At 41.9% G+C, this 22615-nt stretch overlaps 2 protein-coding genes across 2 annotated transcripts in view; both read right to left on the reverse strand.

The window, feature by feature from the left end:
* Positions 1-9379, reverse strand: part of elovl1a (ELOVL fatty acid elongase 1a) — a 22516-nt gene extending 13137 nt beyond the window's left edge. The window contains exon 1 of the mRNA XM_036554178.1: positions 9311-9379. The gene's annotated coding sequence lies outside the window, so the exon portion shown is untranslated. The remainder of the gene's footprint in view (positions 1-9310) is intronic.
* Positions 1-22585, reverse strand: part of LOC118795419 (zona pellucida sperm-binding protein 4-like) — a 25665-nt gene extending 3080 nt beyond the window's left edge. The window contains exons 1-8 of the mRNA XM_036553879.1: positions 22343-22585; positions 22081-22268; positions 21909-22006; positions 21679-21836; positions 21251-21440; positions 21032-21176; positions 20881-20956; positions 20674-20784 (exon numbers count right to left, since the gene is read on the reverse strand). Of these exons, the coding sequence (XP_036409772.1) occupies positions 20674-20784; positions 20881-20956; positions 21032-21176; positions 21251-21440; positions 21679-21836; positions 21909-22006; positions 22081-22268; positions 22343-22583 (1207 nt within the window). The 5' untranslated portion in view covers positions 22584-22585. The remainder of the gene's footprint in view (positions 1-20673; positions 20785-20880; positions 20957-21031; positions 21177-21250; positions 21441-21678; positions 21837-21908; positions 22007-22080; positions 22269-22342) is intronic.
* Between the last annotated feature and the right edge of the window lie 30 nt (positions 22586-22615).

Consider the following 22615-nt stretch of genomic DNA (forward strand, 5'->3'; position numbering starts at 1 on the left):
GCATGGCATGGGTGCTTCTGGCTTGTTCACTGGAGAAACTAGAGGTTTCACCTTCAAAAGTGGTTTTTGCTGCTTTGTACGCCATTCCTTGAAATGTCTTTTACTTAAAAGCTTTTCAATTTGCCAGCTCGGCTGGTTCTAACTAAATATTTTTACTCTACCTGTTCAATTCAATGTTCCAGAAACAGATTGGACCTTGCTGTTACCATTGCTGTACCATTTTCTCATTTGCCTGTACGTTTGTCCCTGGTCTCATGGGGAAATACCAATTCATCTCCTCTATCACTGTGCTGAAAGGCCTTAAAAAGATATGGGTGCCTGGGCACCCCTCCTAGCACCTCTAACCAAAGTACACAGAAGTTGCTGTAAGACCTTTTTTTGTAAAACCTCTCTATGGCATATACCATCATATCTCCATATATCTATGTTATAGTCTGAGATTTCCAATACAGATGATCAGACATGATCAGACATACGTATTCCACCTGCGGACGAGATCCACGTCACAGGTGATAGGGAAGAACACTCAGAATTACATAAACATAATGGTTTTAAGGTCACGTCGATTTCATCATTCTCAGCAATCCAAAAGAATGAGAAACTGGCATGACAGAGGGAATCTGTGTCAGTACGTTTCCAACCCCGCACACACGGCTGTTACTGAAAGCATGTCTGGTGCACCTGAATCCTCTACTCCCTATATTTGCAGATCAAATGAGATACCTGTCAGGTCAGTGTCCAGATGACCCATATGGTGAATGTGCAATGAAACAGCATAATGTGGAAGTGGTAAAAACAAATGTGGTACAGCCTGTGAATATAACAGCCTGCAATGAAGCCACACGATGCACCAATCTACATCAAATGTACCTTATGGTCCATTTTATGTTAAATTTATTACTGCTATATGTTTCATAAAATCTTATTCGAGTGTGGAAAATATAGCTTCTCCACAATATTCCACGAAAATAAAGCATTAAATAAAGCACTGACATGGTCTAACAGCATGTCAAGTAATAAAAGTGACTGTAAAAAGCAGGTTTTTAGGCTTGCATCTTTAGGATGCCAATTAATAGTTACCGTAAGAATAGGGAGATGTTTTTTTAAAATAACTGACTGGTTTTAGATTTTTTGATTTTATTTATTTATTTTGCAGTAAGCCTTAGATATAGAATTCAGATTCCACTCTATTGAGTTCTGAAGGTTGCCATCACATCTAATTTAATGTGGGTACACTAACACTGCTTCGATAATTTCACTCATTCAATAAGACTAACACAAACATTCAAGCAATTAAAATTCTGAAAAAAAGCCATCAGCTGCCTGAATTTAGATCTGAATACTCTTTCCACAGAAGCACTCCCCATCCTTGGTTAATTGAGTGTGGAGGCGGAATGGGATAGATGAGCATTTGATCAACATGAAGGCAATATTGACATGACCTCCCAGAGCCAGGAATGCTGTGGGACAAGTCACAATGGCATAGACAGTCAACCCTGTCAACCCTGCAGCACACACCATGACCATGAAAAAAAAAAAAACAACTCGGGGGTCTGGAAAAGTTCTCCCTCTGCAAAACCCTGCTCCTTTCAGGTAAGGTTTGCGTCACAGTGTTTAGGGAAGTACACCACAAAACTGCTTCAGTGTCAGGCTGCAGATTAGATTCCCTGTCTTTTGGGCAAAGAACTTACCCTGGACTGCTTCATGATGTATCCAGCTGTACTAATGGACATTCTAAAAATGTATACTATGCAAGTTGTCCTGGATGAAGTCATCCGTTATAAAAATACGGGAAAAAAATTAAGCTGACATCCCCAAAAACCCCAGCCCCCCCCCTTTCAGAACTGTGAACGAGGGGCGAGTCTTGCCTTTCATGACTCAGAGCCCTACACTCTCGCAGGTGTGGCACTGCCACCTCTCTGCGCTACCCTTCTGCTACGACCCGCGAACCCAACTGACCGACAAGCATCAGCCCGAGAAATAAGGAGCCAAAAAAGCTGCCTACTACACGTGCAGTCTCTTAACGCTTAGTTTACGTCGAGAGCCCTCTGCAGTTACAGCGCTGCTGTTTATATCAGTAAAGTTAAGCTATGTTGTCTGATAACACAGAGATAAGAGATGTGCAGCTAAAAACAGACAATGTCTTTGTGAAAGACAAATTTAGCCAATGAAAGAAAAAAAAAATTAATCCTGGATATGGAAAGTGGGAAGATTTAAATTCCCAATAGATACATAAGACAATGAAGGTGGAAACCTATTGTGCAGAATTTTACAATGATGCAATAATGTCTGATGTATGGTTTGTTTATGTGCCTTCAACACAGATCTTCTCCTTTGGCATGCATGCTGAAACAACACAATCATTTCTTTCTGGAAGGCTGCACAGCTTGTTCTGAAACAAAGCATGCTATATTGCCAGACTCGAGAACTTGAATGTGATGATGCTCAACATTCAATTCAGAAACGGAAAAGTCTTTAACCTTCGGCCCCTTTCACTCAATACCCTGCCGACACATTATCATAACAATAGCAGGGAGGCACCGATACGGTTACGGATACAGCATTAGCATAGCCATCTGAAAACAGAAACTATATTAACTCATTTTAACGGTTCAATTTGAATAAAGATTTTTACTTAAAAAACACTTGCATTATAATGCCATTATTATTCCCCTTTTGTTAGACACAGTTCCCACAAAATATGCCACTTACTCAAAGCACAAGACCAGTTCTGAAGGCAAATTAACTGAAGGGGTGCCACTTTGGCTACTTTTCTGTTGCAGTTCAGAAAAAAATTCCACATGGCTCATTCAAAATGTATAAGCTTCACAGCCTAACGTGGACAAAATTGGTTTGCTTTCTCCCCGTCTCCCTGGCCACACTGGCTGTGATCCTATCGAATCAGATATTTGAGTGGATATTGAAAGCTCAATTAGACTGCAATCCTGAAGTGGGACCTTGTGCTCCCATCTCTCTCATGATGGATGAAGAGTGAGAAGTGTGGTGATGGGGGTTAGTCTCTGGGACACCCACACTTGGCTACGTAAGAAATTGTTGACTGACATGCATGGCAACAGTCTTGTAAGTATATGCAAAAGTGCACATGGCCACACCTTTTCAAAGGTTATCTTGAGATGGTGAAGAGTGCATAGTTAATCCTACAAGAGGATACCTATCACTTACCTCTCTCTGTTGATTACATGTTGGTATGCTCACCCGTAATAGACTTCATTGGTAGCTTAACTGATGCTCTCAAGATAACAAACATAGTTTACACAACTTCCGTTTACATAGCTGGATATTTTACTGAGGCAATTACGGTGAAGTACCTGGCCCAAGGGTACAACAGCAGTACCCCACCTGGGAATCAAACCAGGCCCTGCTCCTTACATCAACACCACACTGCTATCTTACAAAGTGCATTATAAACCCCCTGCATGATAAACTCCTGTTTCTGAGATCCGAAAGTAGAAACAGTTAAGGAAGAGGAGTGGCTGACTGAGTGAAAGACGGAGACAACCGCAGCATCTGGGCCGCTCTCCGTCAGAGATTAGAGCTGGGTGCAGCCTTTGGTCCTGCCTGCCTGGCCTCTACATCTCTGGAGGCTGGCAGTGATCTCAGGGGGGTCAGGGTAGATTGAAACCTGCACTGAGCCAAAGCAGCAGACTGAGGCAGCAAGGGGCAACAACCACACTGCAGACCTGCCATCCAAAAGCAAGCCGTACAGAGTGGCACAGAGTGCCTATATCCATACTTCTACAATACATTGCAGACATTTAGCAGATGCTTTTATTCAGAGCGACTTCCATCGGTTACACTTTTTTTTTAACAATGTTATCCATTCATACAGCTGGATATTTACTGAGGTAATTGTGGGTTAAGCATCTTTCCCAAGGGTACAGCAGCAGTGCCCCTGTGGGGAATTGAACCAGCACCCATCAACTTTTCAGGTATGAATCTTGCTCCTTAACCACTATGACACACTGTCGCCATACGTATCCTGGAACCCTCCAAGTAGCCAATTAAACCTTGGCAAGAAACATCAGGTACGAGTTAAACACATAAGAGCACGTATCTAGTTAGCAAGATAAAAGTCCATTTTTAATAGGTCATCACATAACTTATTCACTAAGCACTATCCAGGGCAAGTACCCAACCCAAAGGGTACAGCAGCAAGGCTCCAAGTGAAGATTCAAACCTGCAACTAGCACTATTCTGCTGTCGCCCCAAACATAAAAAGCCAGTGACGTGAGATTTCCTAACTCCTTAATAAGGACACCAGTAATACAGTAGCAGTAATAACAAGGACTATGCTTACATGCATGCTATTTCATTGTTAATGAGAATACCAAGAATATTCAAGACCATAAAAAAGGCTCACAGGATATATAATAGGTGGAATAAGATGGAATTTCAAGAATGAGTTGAGAATAAGATTGATGAAATGTTTGCTGAAATACTAGCCTGGTAAATGTAATTAAAAAAAAAAACATCAGCCATGTAAACATCACACCTGGAATTGTCAGCATAGTCTGAATATCCAACACAGCATACACAAGAAAGTAATTCAGTGCAAGTCTGACTCTGGAATCTTCTGATAATATCTCTGGTCAGAGAGTTAGGAGCCATTTGCAACTTTGCTCAGAAACATGGAAAACATTTATTTCTTTTTGGCAAATTTGGTCAGGGTCAGGGTACTCATGATTACGGTATTCATACATAAAAGCTTTTAAGGCCTAAAACAGACAGGCCTTTTTCCCCCGGTTGAAAACACCTTAACTCTTGAACTCGTTTTAATGCATCTGTATCTTTCTACATTGCTGCTGTCTGCCAGGAGAAGTTTTATACACCACAGTGTTTTTCAGATGTCCTTCCCGCTTGGAAACTATTAGTATCAACACAATATTTGATGCTGTGTGTGGTCAGGCATCTTAATATTCACATAAGATCACACGATTGCCGGCATGCAAGCATGGCCAGTGACATTTATGGGACATGAGGGGGAAAAAAAAAAATCACAGTGTCCAGCCAAATTAGATCCAGCTAAAAAAAGCTCTCCTTCCATTCCTGTGTAACAGGCAAACAGAAGGATGGTGTGCTAAAAGTATGGCCTCATGACCACCCAAATTCAATTGATCCCAATTTACCTTCTCCCTGATGCAGCACATAGTGTAAAATTAGGTGGCTCAAAGGACGGCTCAGATAGGTTTAGCCGAAGGAATGCGGCCGCGAGACGTTTGTGTGTCATTGTCGGATCTGTTTCTTGACAACCCTTTTCTCCGCATGGTTGCAGAAAAAAAAATGGACAAAAAAAAAGAAATCACGAGACTATCAAGGTTTCAATTTTGGACATGCCTGCCTAATGAGGCTATAATGAGTCTTGGATGTCAGGTGGTCTCTACAGAGATTGCTCTGGCTGTGACTGGAAAAAAAAAACAACAACAGTGCACTCACCTAAATTTCTCAGGGCTTATAAATGTACTGTTTGGTGACAGTGGCATTGATGGAATCCTGGTGTTGTGTCATCACTAGCTTTGACAGACTCTTCTGAGGCTAAGCCACATTCCACCCACAGCCAGACCAAAGCCTCTTTCTTTCAACAGAGAATTCCTTGTTCCCCTAAGCAGCTGGTTTTTGTCATTGGGTGCATGTTTGCCAACAGAGCCCACATATGGCATCAAATCGACCTGCAAAGAGGCTCTGAAATGTAGATATTACGTGAGGTACGAGGAATAGCATGTTATGCTGTACAGAGCCATGCATGTGTTAATCCTAACATCACACAAATTTAAGAACACCTCCAAGCATTTGTGTGTGCCAGTGACATAATACCCAATAGTCTTGAAGGCTGTTTATTTTACAGGTAGTATTTCAATGTGTTTTGAATTCTGTGATCTAGAGACAGCTGTATGGTAGTGTGTGTACTTAGTTTCTAAGCTGTCAAGTCAGGTTGCACTAGTTAACTTGTGGTAGGGCTTGAATAGTGTTATGCCCACACTCACTGGTCTGGGAGTGTTGTTAGCCTGGCACTGTTTCTCATTCAGCTTGAATGCTTGAAATACACTTCTGTTCTTTTGTGCTGGAGGTCACTCTGGATAAGAGCATCTGCTAAATGAATGTAATGTAATGTAATATAATGCAATGTAATGTAATGTGAAGTGAGCACAGAACAGTCTACATTCTAAATAAAATACTTAAATCTGATTAGATTTAAATCTCTGATCACATTTGACTTTCACCAATCCATTTATTAATGGAACAGGTAAAAAGCATGCAGCCTCTCATAACCAGCCGTGTTTGTCTGAGTTCAGTATTGTTCCTATGAAATACCTTCATCTTCTTGGTCATCTCTATTCTCTGCTCTGGCTCCCCTGTTTTGGAATGAGCTCCCCACAACCATCACAGCTGCTGAATCAGGACACACACACACTCATGCGTGCGCACACACACACGCATGCATGCACGCACATACACATTCACGCGTGCACACACACACACACACACTCATGCACGCATGCACACATACATAAATACATACACACACACACACATTCACATGTGCGCGCGCACACACGCACACACGCACACACACACACACACACACACTCACAGCCTGAGGTGTTCCTATGACATAACAATAGCAGGACTGACTATAGATAAATCACTAACCAATTTTGAGCAGACGCGTCTGACAACATCATGAATTTGAGGTTGAATCTAACTCTACATCTCAATTTTCACAGGGGAAAGAATTCTGAAACTTCTCAACACGAATTCCCACCTCCTGCTGAGGAGTTTTTACAGCAAAGAACCAAGTTAATGTCTGTTCAATCTGACATCACAATTTTATGGCTCAACAACTACATGCTCTAAAGTATGAATATCCAGCAACCATAAAGCAGCTCCTTACACCTTAAGACACGGATGCATCCCCAACAATCAGGGGCAAACTTAAAGCAAACAAACAAAAAAAAAAAAAACACTGAGCACATTTACATGCCTGCTAATGTCCTGTGAGTCGTAACATTTACAGATGTCGACTTCAACATCAGTGTTTGCTTCGAGTGTCAGTCCTGCCACTCTAAAGTGGAGAGTGTGAAAAACACGGTGAAAACAGCGTCAAGTTTAAGCCATTTAGTCTCCATGGTGATGCCCCACTCCAAGCCTTTACATTCTGATTTGCCTGTTCATTAATCTTGTTCTTCAGCATTCATGAGGAATATTTAATATAAAAGTATCTGAGGTGTTACGGTAACAAAATGGACGTGGCACTGTAATCCACTGAGTCCTTATTTGGCACCATCAGTAATTTTACATACAACTGCAGAATCAAAGGCTTAATTATGACAGGCAGGGGGCAGCACTTTGAGGGCAGAGTTACAGACGATGGTGCAGTTGGAATGTTTGAGAACGCTGGATGAATGTACCCGTCACTATGGTTACCGCCCAGCGACTCAGCACACCCCGGAATGCATTTACAGGCTGGCCTCTGGTGTATGAAATAATCTCCTATAAAATCTCAGCAGAGCCATTCATCACATGTTACCACGTGACCACTGGGTGTGTGCTGTCCCACAAACTTCCTCCAGCTTTCACCTCAATCAGTGACATCAGTCACGTTTAATGCCATTTCACACAGCAGCCACTGCACAACTTCACACCTCAAGTAAAAGTGTGAAATAACAGAGTAATGAATTAACACAGTGACTGACATTTCTAAGTCTAAGTGCTATTAGGTGATTAGATAATATGTCTGGTAAGGTGGTGCAAGTAGGGCTTTATTATAAATAATTACATCAATAAGATTTAGCACCAATGCTAGTTCAACAGCCCTATAAACTGGTAATTCCAGTTAACTGGAGTACACAGAAATTAAAATGAACAATGTAAGATGTATCATAAACATCTTTCTAAAGATAATCAATATACGTAAGTGAAGATGGGTCATTTTCATTCTGTAAGCAAACTGAAAATGTATGTACTGGGGGGGGGGGGGGGGTGGTTGAAGTGGCAATGTCTGTTGACTAGACTTGAACAGGGGGCACCTGGGTTTCACTCGGCTAATTTCACTGCAAATGAGTCTTACCCTCCACAGGGGAAACACCCTCTCCTCAGGTTACTTCCTGTGAGTGGGTGGGAGGAAAGGGGGCTGTCGTTCACCTGTGTTTGTACCCCTTCAGAAGCTCAACGTGTCTGTCAGACAGAGTGATTTTAAGAGTTGCCGGCTGTTACGTTACAGGTCAAGGTTGCCGGAATGCAGGCAATGGAATCTGTCCCAAATGCACCCATTCTCAAATCAGTCTCATCTGTCAGTAAGCATGCACTTACGTAACCAAAGTAAAATTCCTTCTGAAGCACAGACTCTTACTTACACTTACCAATTGTGACACAGCATCTGTTTGAAATCATGAAACCCAGCCCATCCCTCAGAGTGACAGAGACTCCCTGGACCTGGGGCAAATGCTGAAGAGCTGGCCCCAGCAGGATCTAGCAAGCCCTCTCTGTCTTAAAACAGCTGCATCCCATTGCTCTGAATGCAATGCCATGTTACCATCATAACACACTACACAGTTGCCCTAAATGGCCAGAATTTGGGCCTGAGCAGCGGTTGCACGGCTTTTCTCAACATTTCCTATAAGCTAATGAACATGCAAAGTTAAAGGTTTTCATTGATCACCATTGACGCCTATTTCGTACACCACAGGATTATTATACGGTTGTCTAAATTAGGTTTTGCAAGGGTTAATGAAATTCCATTAAAATCTGCGATCGTACTGCACGAATGACCGAAGTATGGGGGGCCTGGCCAATAAATCTGCATCACATTTGCAGTGCAAAAAGTATGCAGCGATTAGCGATCAGCGCATTAACAACTAAACATATCACTGTGGTAAGTTACATCAACATTAAAAGCAAAAAAAAGATGCTGTCACTAGTCAAAGTGTCACAGAGTAACAAAGTAAAATATCATATAATTAACTGAGCGATTACCAATACTTAAGTCTTATAATTTTTTTTTTTACAAATTTAGAACCTTACGATATATTTCTGCCTCTAGTATCGGTAATGTATGTTAAAGCGTTACGCGACATCTCGCTGGGAATTTTCATTCAAACTCAATTTGAAACAACAATTTGATTACATAGCAAGACACGCTCTCTACTTTGAAAACGAATTCGCAAAAAATTCACAGGATCTCAGTCATTCAACACTATCACGATCACATAACATATCAACAGTTTCTTGCCAAATTTTTCTGTTTAAAACCACGACTGCCACTCCAAGCAAACGGGAAGGTCGCCATGCTCACCTCAAAGGCACGTGAGTTCACGCAAAGATCGGATAGGAGAGAATTGCAGATGATCCTCGGCGACGTTCCGCTTCTTTCATTGTCGAACGGTGTCCATACCGGGTCTTTTCAAATCTCAAACCCAGCCCTTTCGGAAAGGTGGGCGGATGAAAGGACGTCCTGCCTACGACGCCTTGAAACGCAGTAACAAACACCGCTAACACATTCTCACAGAATGGCACGCTGCTGTGTTCCACAACCGATTTCCAGCGTACATTCCAGCATGCCCAGCTTGCCGGGACTGTTACCAGAAAGTAAACATTTGTTTAAACGACTTAGATGCATTTAAACTAGATACAGCCACAACTTTGCTTTACCCAATTACTAAAGGGTATTATTGTATGTCCTAGAATCTGAATGGTTTACCTGGCTTGTGTGTAGAAAGCCTTCATAATATTTGGAAATAGTAATCATCAGAACGTTTCTCTGGCTTAATTGTAGCTTGCAGCTTTCGTAGTGGACGTTTACGTAAGTACCAATGTGATCATGACCTTTACCAAATCTATATCGTTTAAAAGCAGTGACCATGCTGTCTGTTATCACAGTACGATTACAATACGATTGTATAGTATGGTAGAATTGGATAGTATGGTAATTTGTATGAATGGAATATATTTGCTTAACCTCGTCTAGATTGTCGGGGAAATGACACGAGTGCAATTCACTAAGAAAATTATTACGTCATAAAGTATTCTAGCTAGTTTATGTAGCACGTCTTTTGGACTCTAACTGTACTCACATTCAACAGGGCAAATTACCCAGGACAAAGCCAGCTGCTAAATCATGTCAACGACAGCAACAATAATAATACATTGAAATTATGAAATATTATTACATTTCAGGGCTAAAAAAAATCCTCAATGTGGAGGGTCAGCCTTATGTATTTCCAGCTGATGCTGTATGCTGAACATGGTTACCTGTTGTAGCTGAAACATCACAAAAAACATATCTTAAGCCTGGAGTGGTGTGAATCTGATAACATCAGTAAAAAATTGGCCCATGTGTGCGGCTTTTGATTGTAGCTCAAGACCTGATCCAAACCTGAGATAGGACTTGCCTCAGGTCCCTCCCAAACATTTTGAATAGTTCAATAGTTTATGTTGAAGCAGCTAAAATAAACTCACTGTTTTCATAAACCATAAGGACTGTGTGTCAGTGGATTTGAAAAATAGGTGAAAGAAAGAAAACAATGGTGCTCATTCAGTTAAGCACTGAGCTGCACAGATAAGATCCAAACAGTCAAAGCTGCAAATCGTATGATAAACGTGCGTGGTGTGTTTTGTGTGCAAATTTGCAATGCTAAGTAGTTGAACATCTAATATCCAAAGACTAGATAAAATCATGTATGTTATAATGTTGTGAGGTAAAGTGTAGCATAGTAATGTAAGCAGTTATTACGAAATCCATCATTATAATCTGTTATAGATTTAAAATGTACAATTTAGAGGCAACATGTCGAAGAGAAACAACATACAGCTTTTACCCAATTTTAAAGAAATGAACTTATTGGCATCTAGAGAGAAAATTCTGCTTATAGGAATTCCTGTTTGAATAAGCAACTGTCTCATGATCAAAATCTTGGGGGACAAAGTAATTCAAGTTAAAAAAGATTCTACTGCTTATAAAGCTCAAGTAACAACTGTGTCACCTGTAAGTGGCACTTGGAGACAACACCCTTGGCTGCCAGAGACACCACTTGTTTTCTGACCCATAAATCTTCTCTGCTGACTGCCAGACCCCGACTTCAAACTGGATCTGACTACTTTCCGCGGAGTGGATGAAACCGGGGGAGTGATTAAGTCTCCCAAAAATGAAGAGGCGCTGCCTGCTGGGGCCGGTTCATCCACACAGCGGGACACCGAACATCCGTATTCATTCATCCAGGTCCTCGCTCAGACACGTACTGCCACACGCACACAAAACCACTTATATTATGTACATTATATGTGCACATTCACGTTTGTTTGTTGGATTCCAAGCTGATGGTTTGCATTATTCGTTTGGTAGACATCAGTATCTCACATATCTGACTTACATATCTCACATTTTTTTATATATTACTCATACATACAGCTGGATGTGAGATGAAGCAATTTAGGATGAGTGACTTGCACAAAGGTTCAACTGTAGTGCCACACGCAGGAATTGAACCTGCAACCCCTGGGTTATAAGCCCAACCTGTTTCTGCAATGTGTTTACTCCCTGGGTTCCCAAAGAAGTGATGGCCTTAAAAGCAACCAAGGATGACTCTACGAAAATCTCAAACCCCAAGGTATGTGTCTAGTTGAACATGCCAAGTTTTTGTCATTTAGGCTATTTATTGTCAGTTGTGTAAATGACAGATTATTACAAAATATGACTCTGCCATTTTATTTTTGGGTCCGGCTTTATACGTGAAGACAAAACCTTTCGGTGCTTTGTTGCATTATTGAACTTGCTGTCGCTTTAAGTGTTTTGGTCCTTGTTGTCTCGCAGAAAATGACCCGCAAGGGGAATGTGGGACAAAGGTTGCAGATGGAGATGATTTTGTAATTGGCCTGGGAGAGAGCATGAGAATAATAGGTGGAGGGGGGTGTCTCTTGTTCAGAACGTGATTAAAATTCCGCGGCCTGACATTACTTCTGACTTGGATTTAAAAGCAGAAAGGGAAACCAGACCAGCATGCACTCTTTGATGGGGTTTGGCATGCTTCATCTCCTGTTCTGTCTGCGCTGCAGAAAGTTCACCTGGGGGGCATGCAGTGGTTACTGCTGTGGCAGCAGAGGCTTGTTTACAGACACAGACCCAGACACACTATGCGAATAACCTTGAGTAAATCCATCTCTGTCATGGTCTCTTAAACAATATTATGAGCTGGGCGGTTGCTGGGATTGATATCAAAATAATCAGAAATTATGAAAAATAATATAAATTGTTTCTCAAAGTTAAGATCAGAGTGAAGTACTGTTAGAGTGAATAGTGTCTGTCATCTTGCATATATAAATATGGTACAGGTAAATGTTAATGTATATTTTAAATAATGTTCTTCAATTGTTTGATTTCATATTTTGCCAAACATGGACATATATTATTATTTCATAAGTTACCCATCCTCTTGTAACCATACTTTGCATAATGTAAACTGATGTTGATGTTACAGCATAATGATGCTGTAAGGCCTGTATTGACAAATATTGTGAACATTAGCTGGTTATGCACTTAGAGTTGGCAATGTACAAGTGTCAGGCACAGTTGTGCATAGCATTACAATACCTGCTGTCACCAGCAGGGGGAGATGTCTGCAAATCAGTGGAGTTCACACTTGCGTTCATGAACCTGATGCATTCCAGATAATTAGTTTCTGCATGTTTTGTGGAATATGATATGAATAAATACTCATAAATACACTTACGCCTGCAGCTTAAGCCCCAGGAGGTATATTTTGTGTTACTGCCTGGCATGTATGAGGAGCAACAATCACAATTTTATAGCACAGTTGAAAATTTATAGTGTTCAGGAATTTTTGGTGATGAGATGATCAGTGTCAAGAACAGAATTTTCATTGTAAAGCATATAGCAGTATATAGCAGTATAGCACTGGATATCTTTTTTGGTTTGGATATTGTATCTAGTTTTCATAGATGCTTCCTAGAGAGTGAGTCTCCCAATCATGCATCAGAAAGAGTTTGTTCCCTTTCAAGTTTCTGCACAGGCTAAATCAGAACAGCAGATACTACACTGTGGAGACGTACCACTCCTTAGGTCCCTACATGATCAGTGAGTAACTCCTTTCCATCTCCTGAAAATGTGTTTACAGACTCAGAAATATCTGCATTTGTCATTCAACTATTTAATCCCCTTCATGGCAGGGGCAACTTTGAAAGATTTTGACTTATTGTCTTCTTATCAGATGTGGAATTACTTGGGTGAAGTTCAAGGATAAGTGCCGGTTAAGTTTGTACGGAAGTGACAGAGATGTACTACCCAAACAGTAAGTTTGAGCCATGCTGCAAACTTCCGCATCCACAGTGTATGACTCCCTTGACCAAGGAACACATGTTAAAACCTAAGTCTAAGAAATACAGTTTACGCATATATGATAATATTATGTCAAGTATATGCTGAAAATTTTTACTGCATTACTACATAATTTTTTTTTACTACATAATACTGCTTACATTTATTTTACAATGCATTACCATTTTCAGAAAGGTACATTAATTTATCTTCATCTCATCACAGTTTAGTGGCACACTTAAGATCTCCCTTGAGAGACTGTAGACGTGTAATATTGAAATAAGTCAGCAGCTCCTATTCACACTAATCATGCCTTTTACTCCTGCAGCTTTGAGATCCATGACAGATCTGCAGTGGGCTGCCAAGAGGGTCAGTGTTTATTCATGAGGGTTTTGAATCTCATCAGCACGGCGACTGAAATGGATGTAACAATTATCTGCCTCAGGTACTTCAGGCTAATTGCTGCTGTGTGATCATAATCTCATTTATGTCTTCAATGCCCACTCCAGTCATTTTTAGCACGGGTTCCTGCAGTTTTATGAGGAGTGTGGTTATACAGCAGCCTGTCTGCGATGTTAATTAGTCCTGGCACGTACAGCTCTTATCAGGGTTAAGGATTTATTCATCATTGTGAAATCACTCTAATTTGGCTGCACACTGGGATAATGCTTTTCTATTAAACTGTGTGTGATGTGAAAGCTGTTGTGTATTTATTGAAATCAAAGCCAGGGTCTGAGAATCCCCCTGTGATTCTCACAGAACTTCAGCTCAGGAGGAACTCTGCATTACATGACACTGCGTGATTAATCTCTCTGAATCAGCCAGTCAGCGTGCGTTTGTTATAGTGTGTTTTCACAAATATGTTGTCACAAAGCACTGGACAGACAGCATTTTCCAGAGCGAGTTTAAAAGGCAAAAACCCAACTGGGAGAGAGCTGGAGAGTTTCTCCTTTGCCCTTAGGGACATAAGGACCTTCCAGCATCCCTCCCTGGGTTAAATATTTGAAGCTACAAAATACTTTTTCACAAACAAATTCCAAGATACTGTGACAATATGCAGTTTTGTGTATGTGTTTGTTTGGTTGTGTCTGTCTGTGTGAAAGTGTGTGTGATTGTGGTATGTTTGTGCATGTATTCACGTGTGTTCGTGCATGTTTATATGTGTGTCCTCTTGTTGGTTTTATTGAATAGTAGGAGAAGGGTTGGTACTTGATAATGAGATTTAATTGCCAAATGAAGGCATCATTCCAGAGTTGCAACCCTTTATAGATTACTCTGTGTAGGCTGAAAAGTTGCTAACAGTCTCCTGTGATTTTGATTTAATATCAGCTTGGCACCAGGTGCTACTGTTTTTAATTTCCCTAGTGCTCCTCTGTACTGAAAAGCATGCCATTTTTAGAACTCAATGGCAATGGGTCCATTGCTCTCTAGTGTAAGATCCAAAGAGTAAACACTTAAAACTGTGAAAAAACCTCACTGTCCATTTAGAATTGGCCAAAATAGTCTCAATATTTAATAAAAGCGTCTGCTAAATAAATAAATGTAAATGTAAATGTAAAAAATATTTGTCTGTTACCCGAAATATCTTAGCAATGTACAGTATGTCCTTAATATACTTAATTTTCAATTCACTTCATCACTTCAGTCTCAGTTTGCAGCGATTATATCATCAGCATCACTGAACTACTTTATGTTCAGTGTTACTCAAAATCTTGTGACCTTTATTAAACTGTGCTTGGTTGCTTAAAGCTGCATGTACTTGTTAAGTGGCCCAATATGCATACACACACAATGGTCCCATAAGTGTGTCTTTAAGTTTAAGTGACAGTGATCTACATCCATTTCCTGAGGCTATTTTAAGGGAACAACAGTAATGGCCAACTTGGGAATCAAACCAGCAGCCTCTGGGTCACATGCATCGCTCCTAAAACTACAGTGCACTGTTGGCCCTTAATACCCTGCAGGTCGTTGCTACCCCTAACACTACTCCAGCACCAACAAGACCAAGTTTCCCGCCCTTATTCCAGGAGAATTCTGTTTCATGCAAAAAAGCAGGAATCTTCCTGCATGTACAGACAGTGTATGTTTCAGCGTTTGCCTGGTCACCATTTTTGTCAATGCAGAGAATATCACAGCTTAGCCTCTTCACAAAACATCCCCGTTCATGACCAGAAGATGGCTTCCCCGCTATCTCCATTTAGCTTACTGTCGTTTTTATTCTTTTCACGTAACATCTGGAGGAACCGGCCTGTCATCCAGCAGGGGCTGAGACTGTTTGGTGGTTGTATCCATACGCTAAGAGCAGAGAGATGTTCCTTCAGTCTGCGACTTGGCTGTGTTTCTGCACAGAGCTTGTGCTGTTTACGCCGAAGAATCTTCCATCTCTCAGCTCACTGTCATTTTTTTAATTGGCTTAAAAATGTACAATGTAAGATGCATTACACTGAACATCTGGTCCTCTGTTTCTTTCCAAGCTCTTCATGCAAATTTAAAATTTTATCTTTTTTTTTTTTGCCTCCCCCTGCCTTTAATCTTTAAGTTTGTAGGGGCTAATTTTCTCTGCTTGTCTCATTCACAATGTCAGATAATAATCACAGGGAGAAATATCTTATGGAGGATCTGAATGCTCCAGAAGTTAGTAATGGCTCTGACAGATATGGATCTATTTGCCCAAGGACCTTACAAACCCTGCCAATGCCCTTATCTACTAAAACTGAAAACGTGTGGGCCAATAAGGAGTCAAGTGCCACATGCCCCATTATTTCTCTTTGTCTTGTAGGAAAAAAGTCAGTGATGGTTACCTTCGCTTCATACTGAACAAGTTTAAAAAAAGCTTTGCGCTGCCTTGCACATTCATGTGGAATCCTGTAGGTGGCAGTATACTCACCTATCAAGGCATGTCAATCGTTCTTCCTGTAGAAGCTTTGTTAATTAGGCTGGTTAGTGTCCCATAGGAGCTGCAGCAGGACTGATTTTCACTCAGATGCTGTAAGTTATATAAAGCTCTTCAGTTTCATCCGCAGTTATGTTTTATTTTTTCCATGCTAAAATGCAAAATGAAGCTTGCCATTAAAGGCAACTGACACTACTATTCCTCCATAATCACTTTCTTTTGCAGTCACATGCTTTATTTTCAAATCAGATTATTCAGTTACTCAGCCCTGGTTACAATATGATTAGACTGGTAACACCGGCATTTGAATACTACATGATATAAGGCTACTGATATGGTCATAACATTTTACTTGAACCATTTGACATAAATACATATGACATAACAATTTCATAAGTGTGACAAAATAGCTTTCACACCAAAATATTAGATGATATATATAATAGCATAACAATAACATAACACAGAGCAGTATTTTTTTTTGGTATTAAATGAAATGCACAGTGTCAAAAATTAATGTGTGGGATCCAGTATGTCCTTCAGTGCTGAGGATGATGGGAAATCTCTGCAAACTCTTTCCACTTGTGGCGCAAAACTTTGAGTGGATAGTGCTTTATGCGCTGACCCTAGGTAACCTGCCTAGATCCCATGTACCACCATTTTGTGGGTTCTGGAAAACTGATCTCCAGTCAGTGCCTTTAGGCACCCACCCATTGACATTCACGAGCCTCTCATTAACTGAGAATCCCTCTGCAGGGGGACCCAGAGGTTAATTAAATGTTCAAGCTGGCATTTGAAACAAATTGTTTGGGCGACTGAGTAACGCTTTAATGTGAGATGATAGGGCTCTCTGCTGCCCGTGTGGCCTCTGCACTGTACTGACGAGGATGATTCTCAATACAAACAGATCAATCACACGCCGTGAGCCTCAGTGAGGAAGCAGCTGTTCTGTATTCAGCTGAAAGGATCACAGAATTCAGTCTCACATAAATTTAGCACAGCACTGTAAATGACCACAGACCCAGAACTGCTTAGCTGCAAAAAGCCACAAGGGAACTCTGAAGTTATGTTTTAAGAATACACAAGCTGATCACACCCCAGTTATAATTTATCCAGGAACATAAAGGCACTCATTAGGTCATTTCTTCTTTTTCATCATCAAAACTGGATCATGTCTTTCTGACTGTAATGTTTCAAAATGGTAACTGTTAACATCGTATGTGAAATACTCACTTTCAGTTTCCACTCCGAATTATTCACATCCTATGTGAATTACCTAACCAACCTTGATAGTAATGTTACTAATTAAGATTGACGGCCGAGTGAATGATGAGCATGGATCAGCCTGTAAACAAACAACCCCATACTTCACCCTTACATGTGGTTTGACAAACATCCTCAGTTAGCGTTAGCATAGTTGTGGTTTACCTGGATAAAGCCGTGTCAAACAGCTCAGTTATTGATGCGGTTTCTGTAGGAAATGCTGTTTCCTTCCATTTGTCAGAAAGAAGAGGATCTGTTTAATGAAGGACTAGTAGAAATTAAGACAGAGAGAGACAGAAAAAGAGAGACAGATACAGCCCTGTTCTTCTGGGTGATCAAAACTGACTTCCCTTGTAGTATCATGCCTCTGTACCCTCATTGCGGCCTGTTAAACCTACTTTGGTGCATTGGTCTGGGGGGGAAGAGAGAGGCTTCATCTGAGCAGAGTCACCCCATCCTGTATTTTCTGATTCCAGCTGAGGAAAAAAAACCCTCACAGAGATGCGTTATAAATGATTCAAACGTCTGGCTGCTCAGACAGACTCAGCGGGATCGGCCTTTCCCTCTCAGGCCAGATTAATTGGTTCTTTCTGATCTGTAAAAGTTTTCCAAGCCTCTGGCCCTGCTGAAAAGAGGCAACTTGTGAATGGTTTTGCATTTGTGTGAAACATGCTACAGTTTGGGTGGTTCACATCCAATACACAAACAAATTTGTTATTCCTCCACCAAAATGATGCTTTATGATATTGAAGATACACAACTGATTTTCAAGACACTCATATTTATACTATTAAATGATTAAATGTCCGCACTGATACTGTTAAGTGATAGTTGGGCTTTGGAAAGTGTTCTCAATCCTTTGTGGCATTGCTAATATTATACTTTATAATATTAATATAATATTATATATTACACATACCACCAGTTCTGCAGTTTGTGGGCTTGGGATATCCCCAGAGTGTTTGTCCTGCACAAGCGTGGCCATAGTCACGCCTGGAGCAAACTAGCCATGCAACTGTACCTCAGCCCTCGCTTTGATCGATTCGCTCAGGTGTGAAGCAACGGTCCAAGGTTCTTGTTCCTGTGTCCATCTTTAGGCAGTCTGAAACTAATTTCATTTATCAACGGTGCTCTCGCACCGTTTCCAAATTTCCACTTTTTTTTTTTTTTAATGAAGTGAGAAGTGCTTTTCACCGAGCCGCGACTGTGAGCGTGACTGCTAACGTGACCACACGCCCCTCAGAATCAGACCTCAGCTGATGAGAGGTGGCCCGAGTCGGTAAGCTTCAAATAAATTGACCAGACACCTTTGATGCACGGCTCTAATAGGCTTATCTCCCCCTGCCCAAGGTCAGCTGCGGCACAGACCCTGTCCTTATGGCGCGGTGAACAGAGGGACAGCTTTCCTGAGCGGACAGCAGTGATTACCGAGACCATCACTGGCAACCGTCTGCGGGGAGATAGGGCTCTCCTTGCCTGTCCTTCAATTGTTAATTGCATTTCATAATTGAATTAATTTCTCCCTGCCTCGTCTTGGCCGCCCACAGAGGGAAAAGAGCAAGGCTGAAAGCTTTGATTAAGCTGCCAAGACCTATTCAGGGGGAAGCCTGCAATGAGCTGTGTCAGCCTTAAAGAGTGATAGTTGGCAGATTTGATGGAACGCTCCACACACACATAACGAACATGGTAACACATGCTGGACATTGAATTGGCAGTGAGCACCGAGTCAGCTACAACATTACGAGATGGCTGACAACAATGACATTGTTAGTCTTGACATGGGCAACAGACGCAAGCAGTTGTGGACAGGCTCCAACAGGAACCAAGTATAACATGCAGATGTTTGGGATTATGTCAAAGAATCCAGCTCAGTGTTTCTATTTGCCAGGCTACAAATATTTTCCAGGTCGCTGTAAAAAGTCTGTACTCCGCATGTCAGGTTTTCCTGATAAAGATTCTAGAGTTTGGGAATCGGCTACATCAGAACTGAAGACCTGGTATCTAGAATGGAACAAAATTGGATTCATTCTACCAGAGTTGGGCAAGTTAGATTGGCCAGCAACCTCATTAGAGCTTAGGCGCACCCTCTAACCACTGCCCATATGGCTCTGACATTGGTGTGTATGGGGAAAGTGGGGCTCAACACTGTTGGGGAAGCTACTCCGAAAGCATAGCTTTGCAAGCTACCAATTACTTCACACTGGAAGGTGAACTACAGCAAACTTACCCCAGGGAGAAATCTAGTTTAACTAAAAGTTACTTTGGGGGGGAATCCCAACTAAAGGATTTAACTCCAATTTCAATAGGTTAACACTAAATCAGACATTTTAGACTGAGGGTTTGTTCCAGATGCCCAAGTAAAGTCTCCAATGCATGGGCCATTGTTCTAGCTGCTACATTGATGTAATGACTAATGAGGCATTTTGTACTGGTTCAGTTTCAGCTAAGGATATTTTTCCTGTCAAGGTGTTAGTACCTTTACTATAACCTGATGTACTAGATGTAGGATGTAAATGCCACTCAGAGCCCTGGCAACCCCACTTACTAATGTGGAGTGTTTAAGGCACCAAATTACAGGAGATCTGCACCAAAATAAACACCTCAACCAACCTGTTTAGAGCTAGTGAGCACCTTTCAGGTCAAAGGCTTGTGAAGAGTGAGCCATTCAAGTACAGGGTTATAATGTAGCAGTGGCAAGGAGGACCTGAGACCAAAAGGTTACCAGTTTGACTCCTATGGGGGCACTGCTGTTTTACCCTTGGGTCAGGTACACAAGACAATTTTAGTAAATCAGTAAATGATACCATTAAGACTGGCTAAAGTTACTCTGGCTGAGTGTCTAAATGCTAATGTGGTGTAATGCAAGTAGACAGGAGGCAAGATCAGGATCTCAAGAGACTTTATTTGAAATCACAAGTTAACATTCGCCATCTTTGGTCTTGATCGCCATGTAACAATCAGTACCAAGGCAAAGACTGCAAACACCACTGCAGTCCCCATTCCCACCAAGCTGTAGTTCAGAGACTGGGGCACTGGAAGGAGAGGAGGTTTAGTGTAGTTTGGTCTAGAGGTAGAAACAACTGTAACCTATGCAAGTCGCTTTGGATAAAAGCGTCTGCCAAATGACTAAATGTAAATGTAGAAAACTGAAGTGGTAGCAAACATTCCTTACCTTCATCCGAATGGCTCATGCTTGAGGCTGAGAGCTCTGGGTCAGCGATGATCACTTTACCACTGGAGACTACAGCCACTTCCCTAGTATTGCCCTCAGCAGCATTTCTTCCTGAAAAGCATCATGAGGGGAGGGGGGGGGTTAGTTTTAACTACACCCCCTGCTTCTAAACTGCCCCCCCCCCCCCCCTTTTCAAAAGCTACTCACTTTGCCTGTGGCATCTGTGTTCACAAGAATCTGTAGCAGAAGGGTAGCATACTGCAGTACTACAATGGATGTAGACCTGTTGGAAGGATGGCAGCATTTAGGGCCAAGATCACAGGATCATCTCTGAAGAGTGATCATTTGCACATCATACCGATTCTGTTAGAGGGACCATGTCAGCATCCACAAAAGTAAACATCTGGATAATGAACCGCTTGTAGTGGGTTGGGTTTGGAAGCCCAGATGAGCCATCCACAGGAACCAGAGTGGTCAGGTATCGGTCATCCTGATAAGGGCACCTGGTGGAGGGATATGGGGTCAGGAGGGTGGACACAGCCAAGACAGCCAGGCTGGTCTTCTGTATGGTAGTTACCCATCAACAAGGAGGCTCCACTGCGGTAGACTGAGGGAGTTGGGTGTAGCTGTTGCCCAGCAGTGTTGCAGAGTCAGGACAAGGTTTGGATCAGTTCTCTCCAAGAGGCGCACTTCAACATACACAGGCTCCCGCAGGACTTTAGTCACAGGGTATTCTGCGTCAGTGTAGTAGGACTCGTATGCATTCACTAGGGAGAACAGGATAGGATGTTAAACCCTTTTGTATGCAGCCGACTGCCATGTAGCATGCATTGCATGGCATTTTCATTAGCATTAAGCTTCAGTTCACCACCACCACACTTGCTATACTTTGAGGCCAAAAACAATTTCCTCAAAATGAGGAAGCTAGAAATTATGGACTAGTGTTCTAATCACACCAGTTTGACTACACATGAAATTAAAGGACACTAAAGGCAACTAGTTTACCTTCAGTGCATCCCTTTGCCAAACATTGTCCCTTTGCCAGTCTGAGCTCCACACGGAGTGGTCCTGGAGATGCTACACCAGGGGGTGATGCAAGTGTGCCAACATCAGCCAGCACAGCAAGGAGACCACTGGCCGAGTACCTGCACTGGAAGAACAGTCTGGAGGGAGGAGGAGAAACCGCATTAGCACCAATACATGCCATGAGGCAGTCAAATAGGAGGCCCACTTACTCAAAGACCGTGTCCCTTGTGATGGAGCCTAGGGGCCCCATACCAACTTCATAGGATGATATGATCTTGTTCTCATAAACCAAGTAGTCCCCTTCCTCCTGTGGATGGGGAAAAGCAGCCCATTAGATAAGACCATGGTATAATCAAGCCTTACTTTAAAAGCACAACCCACCTTCACAACTGTTCCACAAGTATTAACTGGGAACAGGAACACAGCAAAGGTGGTACTGGAGCTGACAGGGCCACAGGATGCGCCTTGGTTTTCCAGGAGGCTAACTGACTCAAGACTCAGCTGTGGTAGTGTTGCATCCCTGGCCACAACAGCCACAAACTGACCATCCCTGGTGCAGTGGACGGTCACTAGTAGGGACAAAGATACCTTCAGAATTCTGAAAAAGCAACACTTAAGTCAAACTCAGGGTTCTAGAACTCACCAGTCCTCCCATAGAAACACTGCTGCTGGTCAAAGCAGCAATTCATGGCCTCACAGTCAGTGCTACTAATAGAAGGCTCACCACACGGAATCCTTTCAAAATCAAGAACTTGGCATTTTTGCAGACTAGGTGTAAACGACAGCTGGGAGTCTTTTATGCGCTGCGAACCAGCGTCGTGGAAAGAGCCAAGCATAAGGCTAACGCAAATCCAAAGCCAAACACCGCACGGAAACCTCTCCATTGTGAAAGAAGGCAAAGTCATACTGGTACTTC

This window comes from Megalops cyprinoides, chromosome 20, assembly GCF_013368585.1.
Source record: "Megalops cyprinoides isolate fMegCyp1 chromosome 20, fMegCyp1.pri, whole genome shotgun sequence".
NCBI classification, from domain to species: domain Eukaryota; kingdom Metazoa; phylum Chordata; class Actinopteri; order Elopiformes; family Megalopidae; genus Megalops; species Megalops cyprinoides.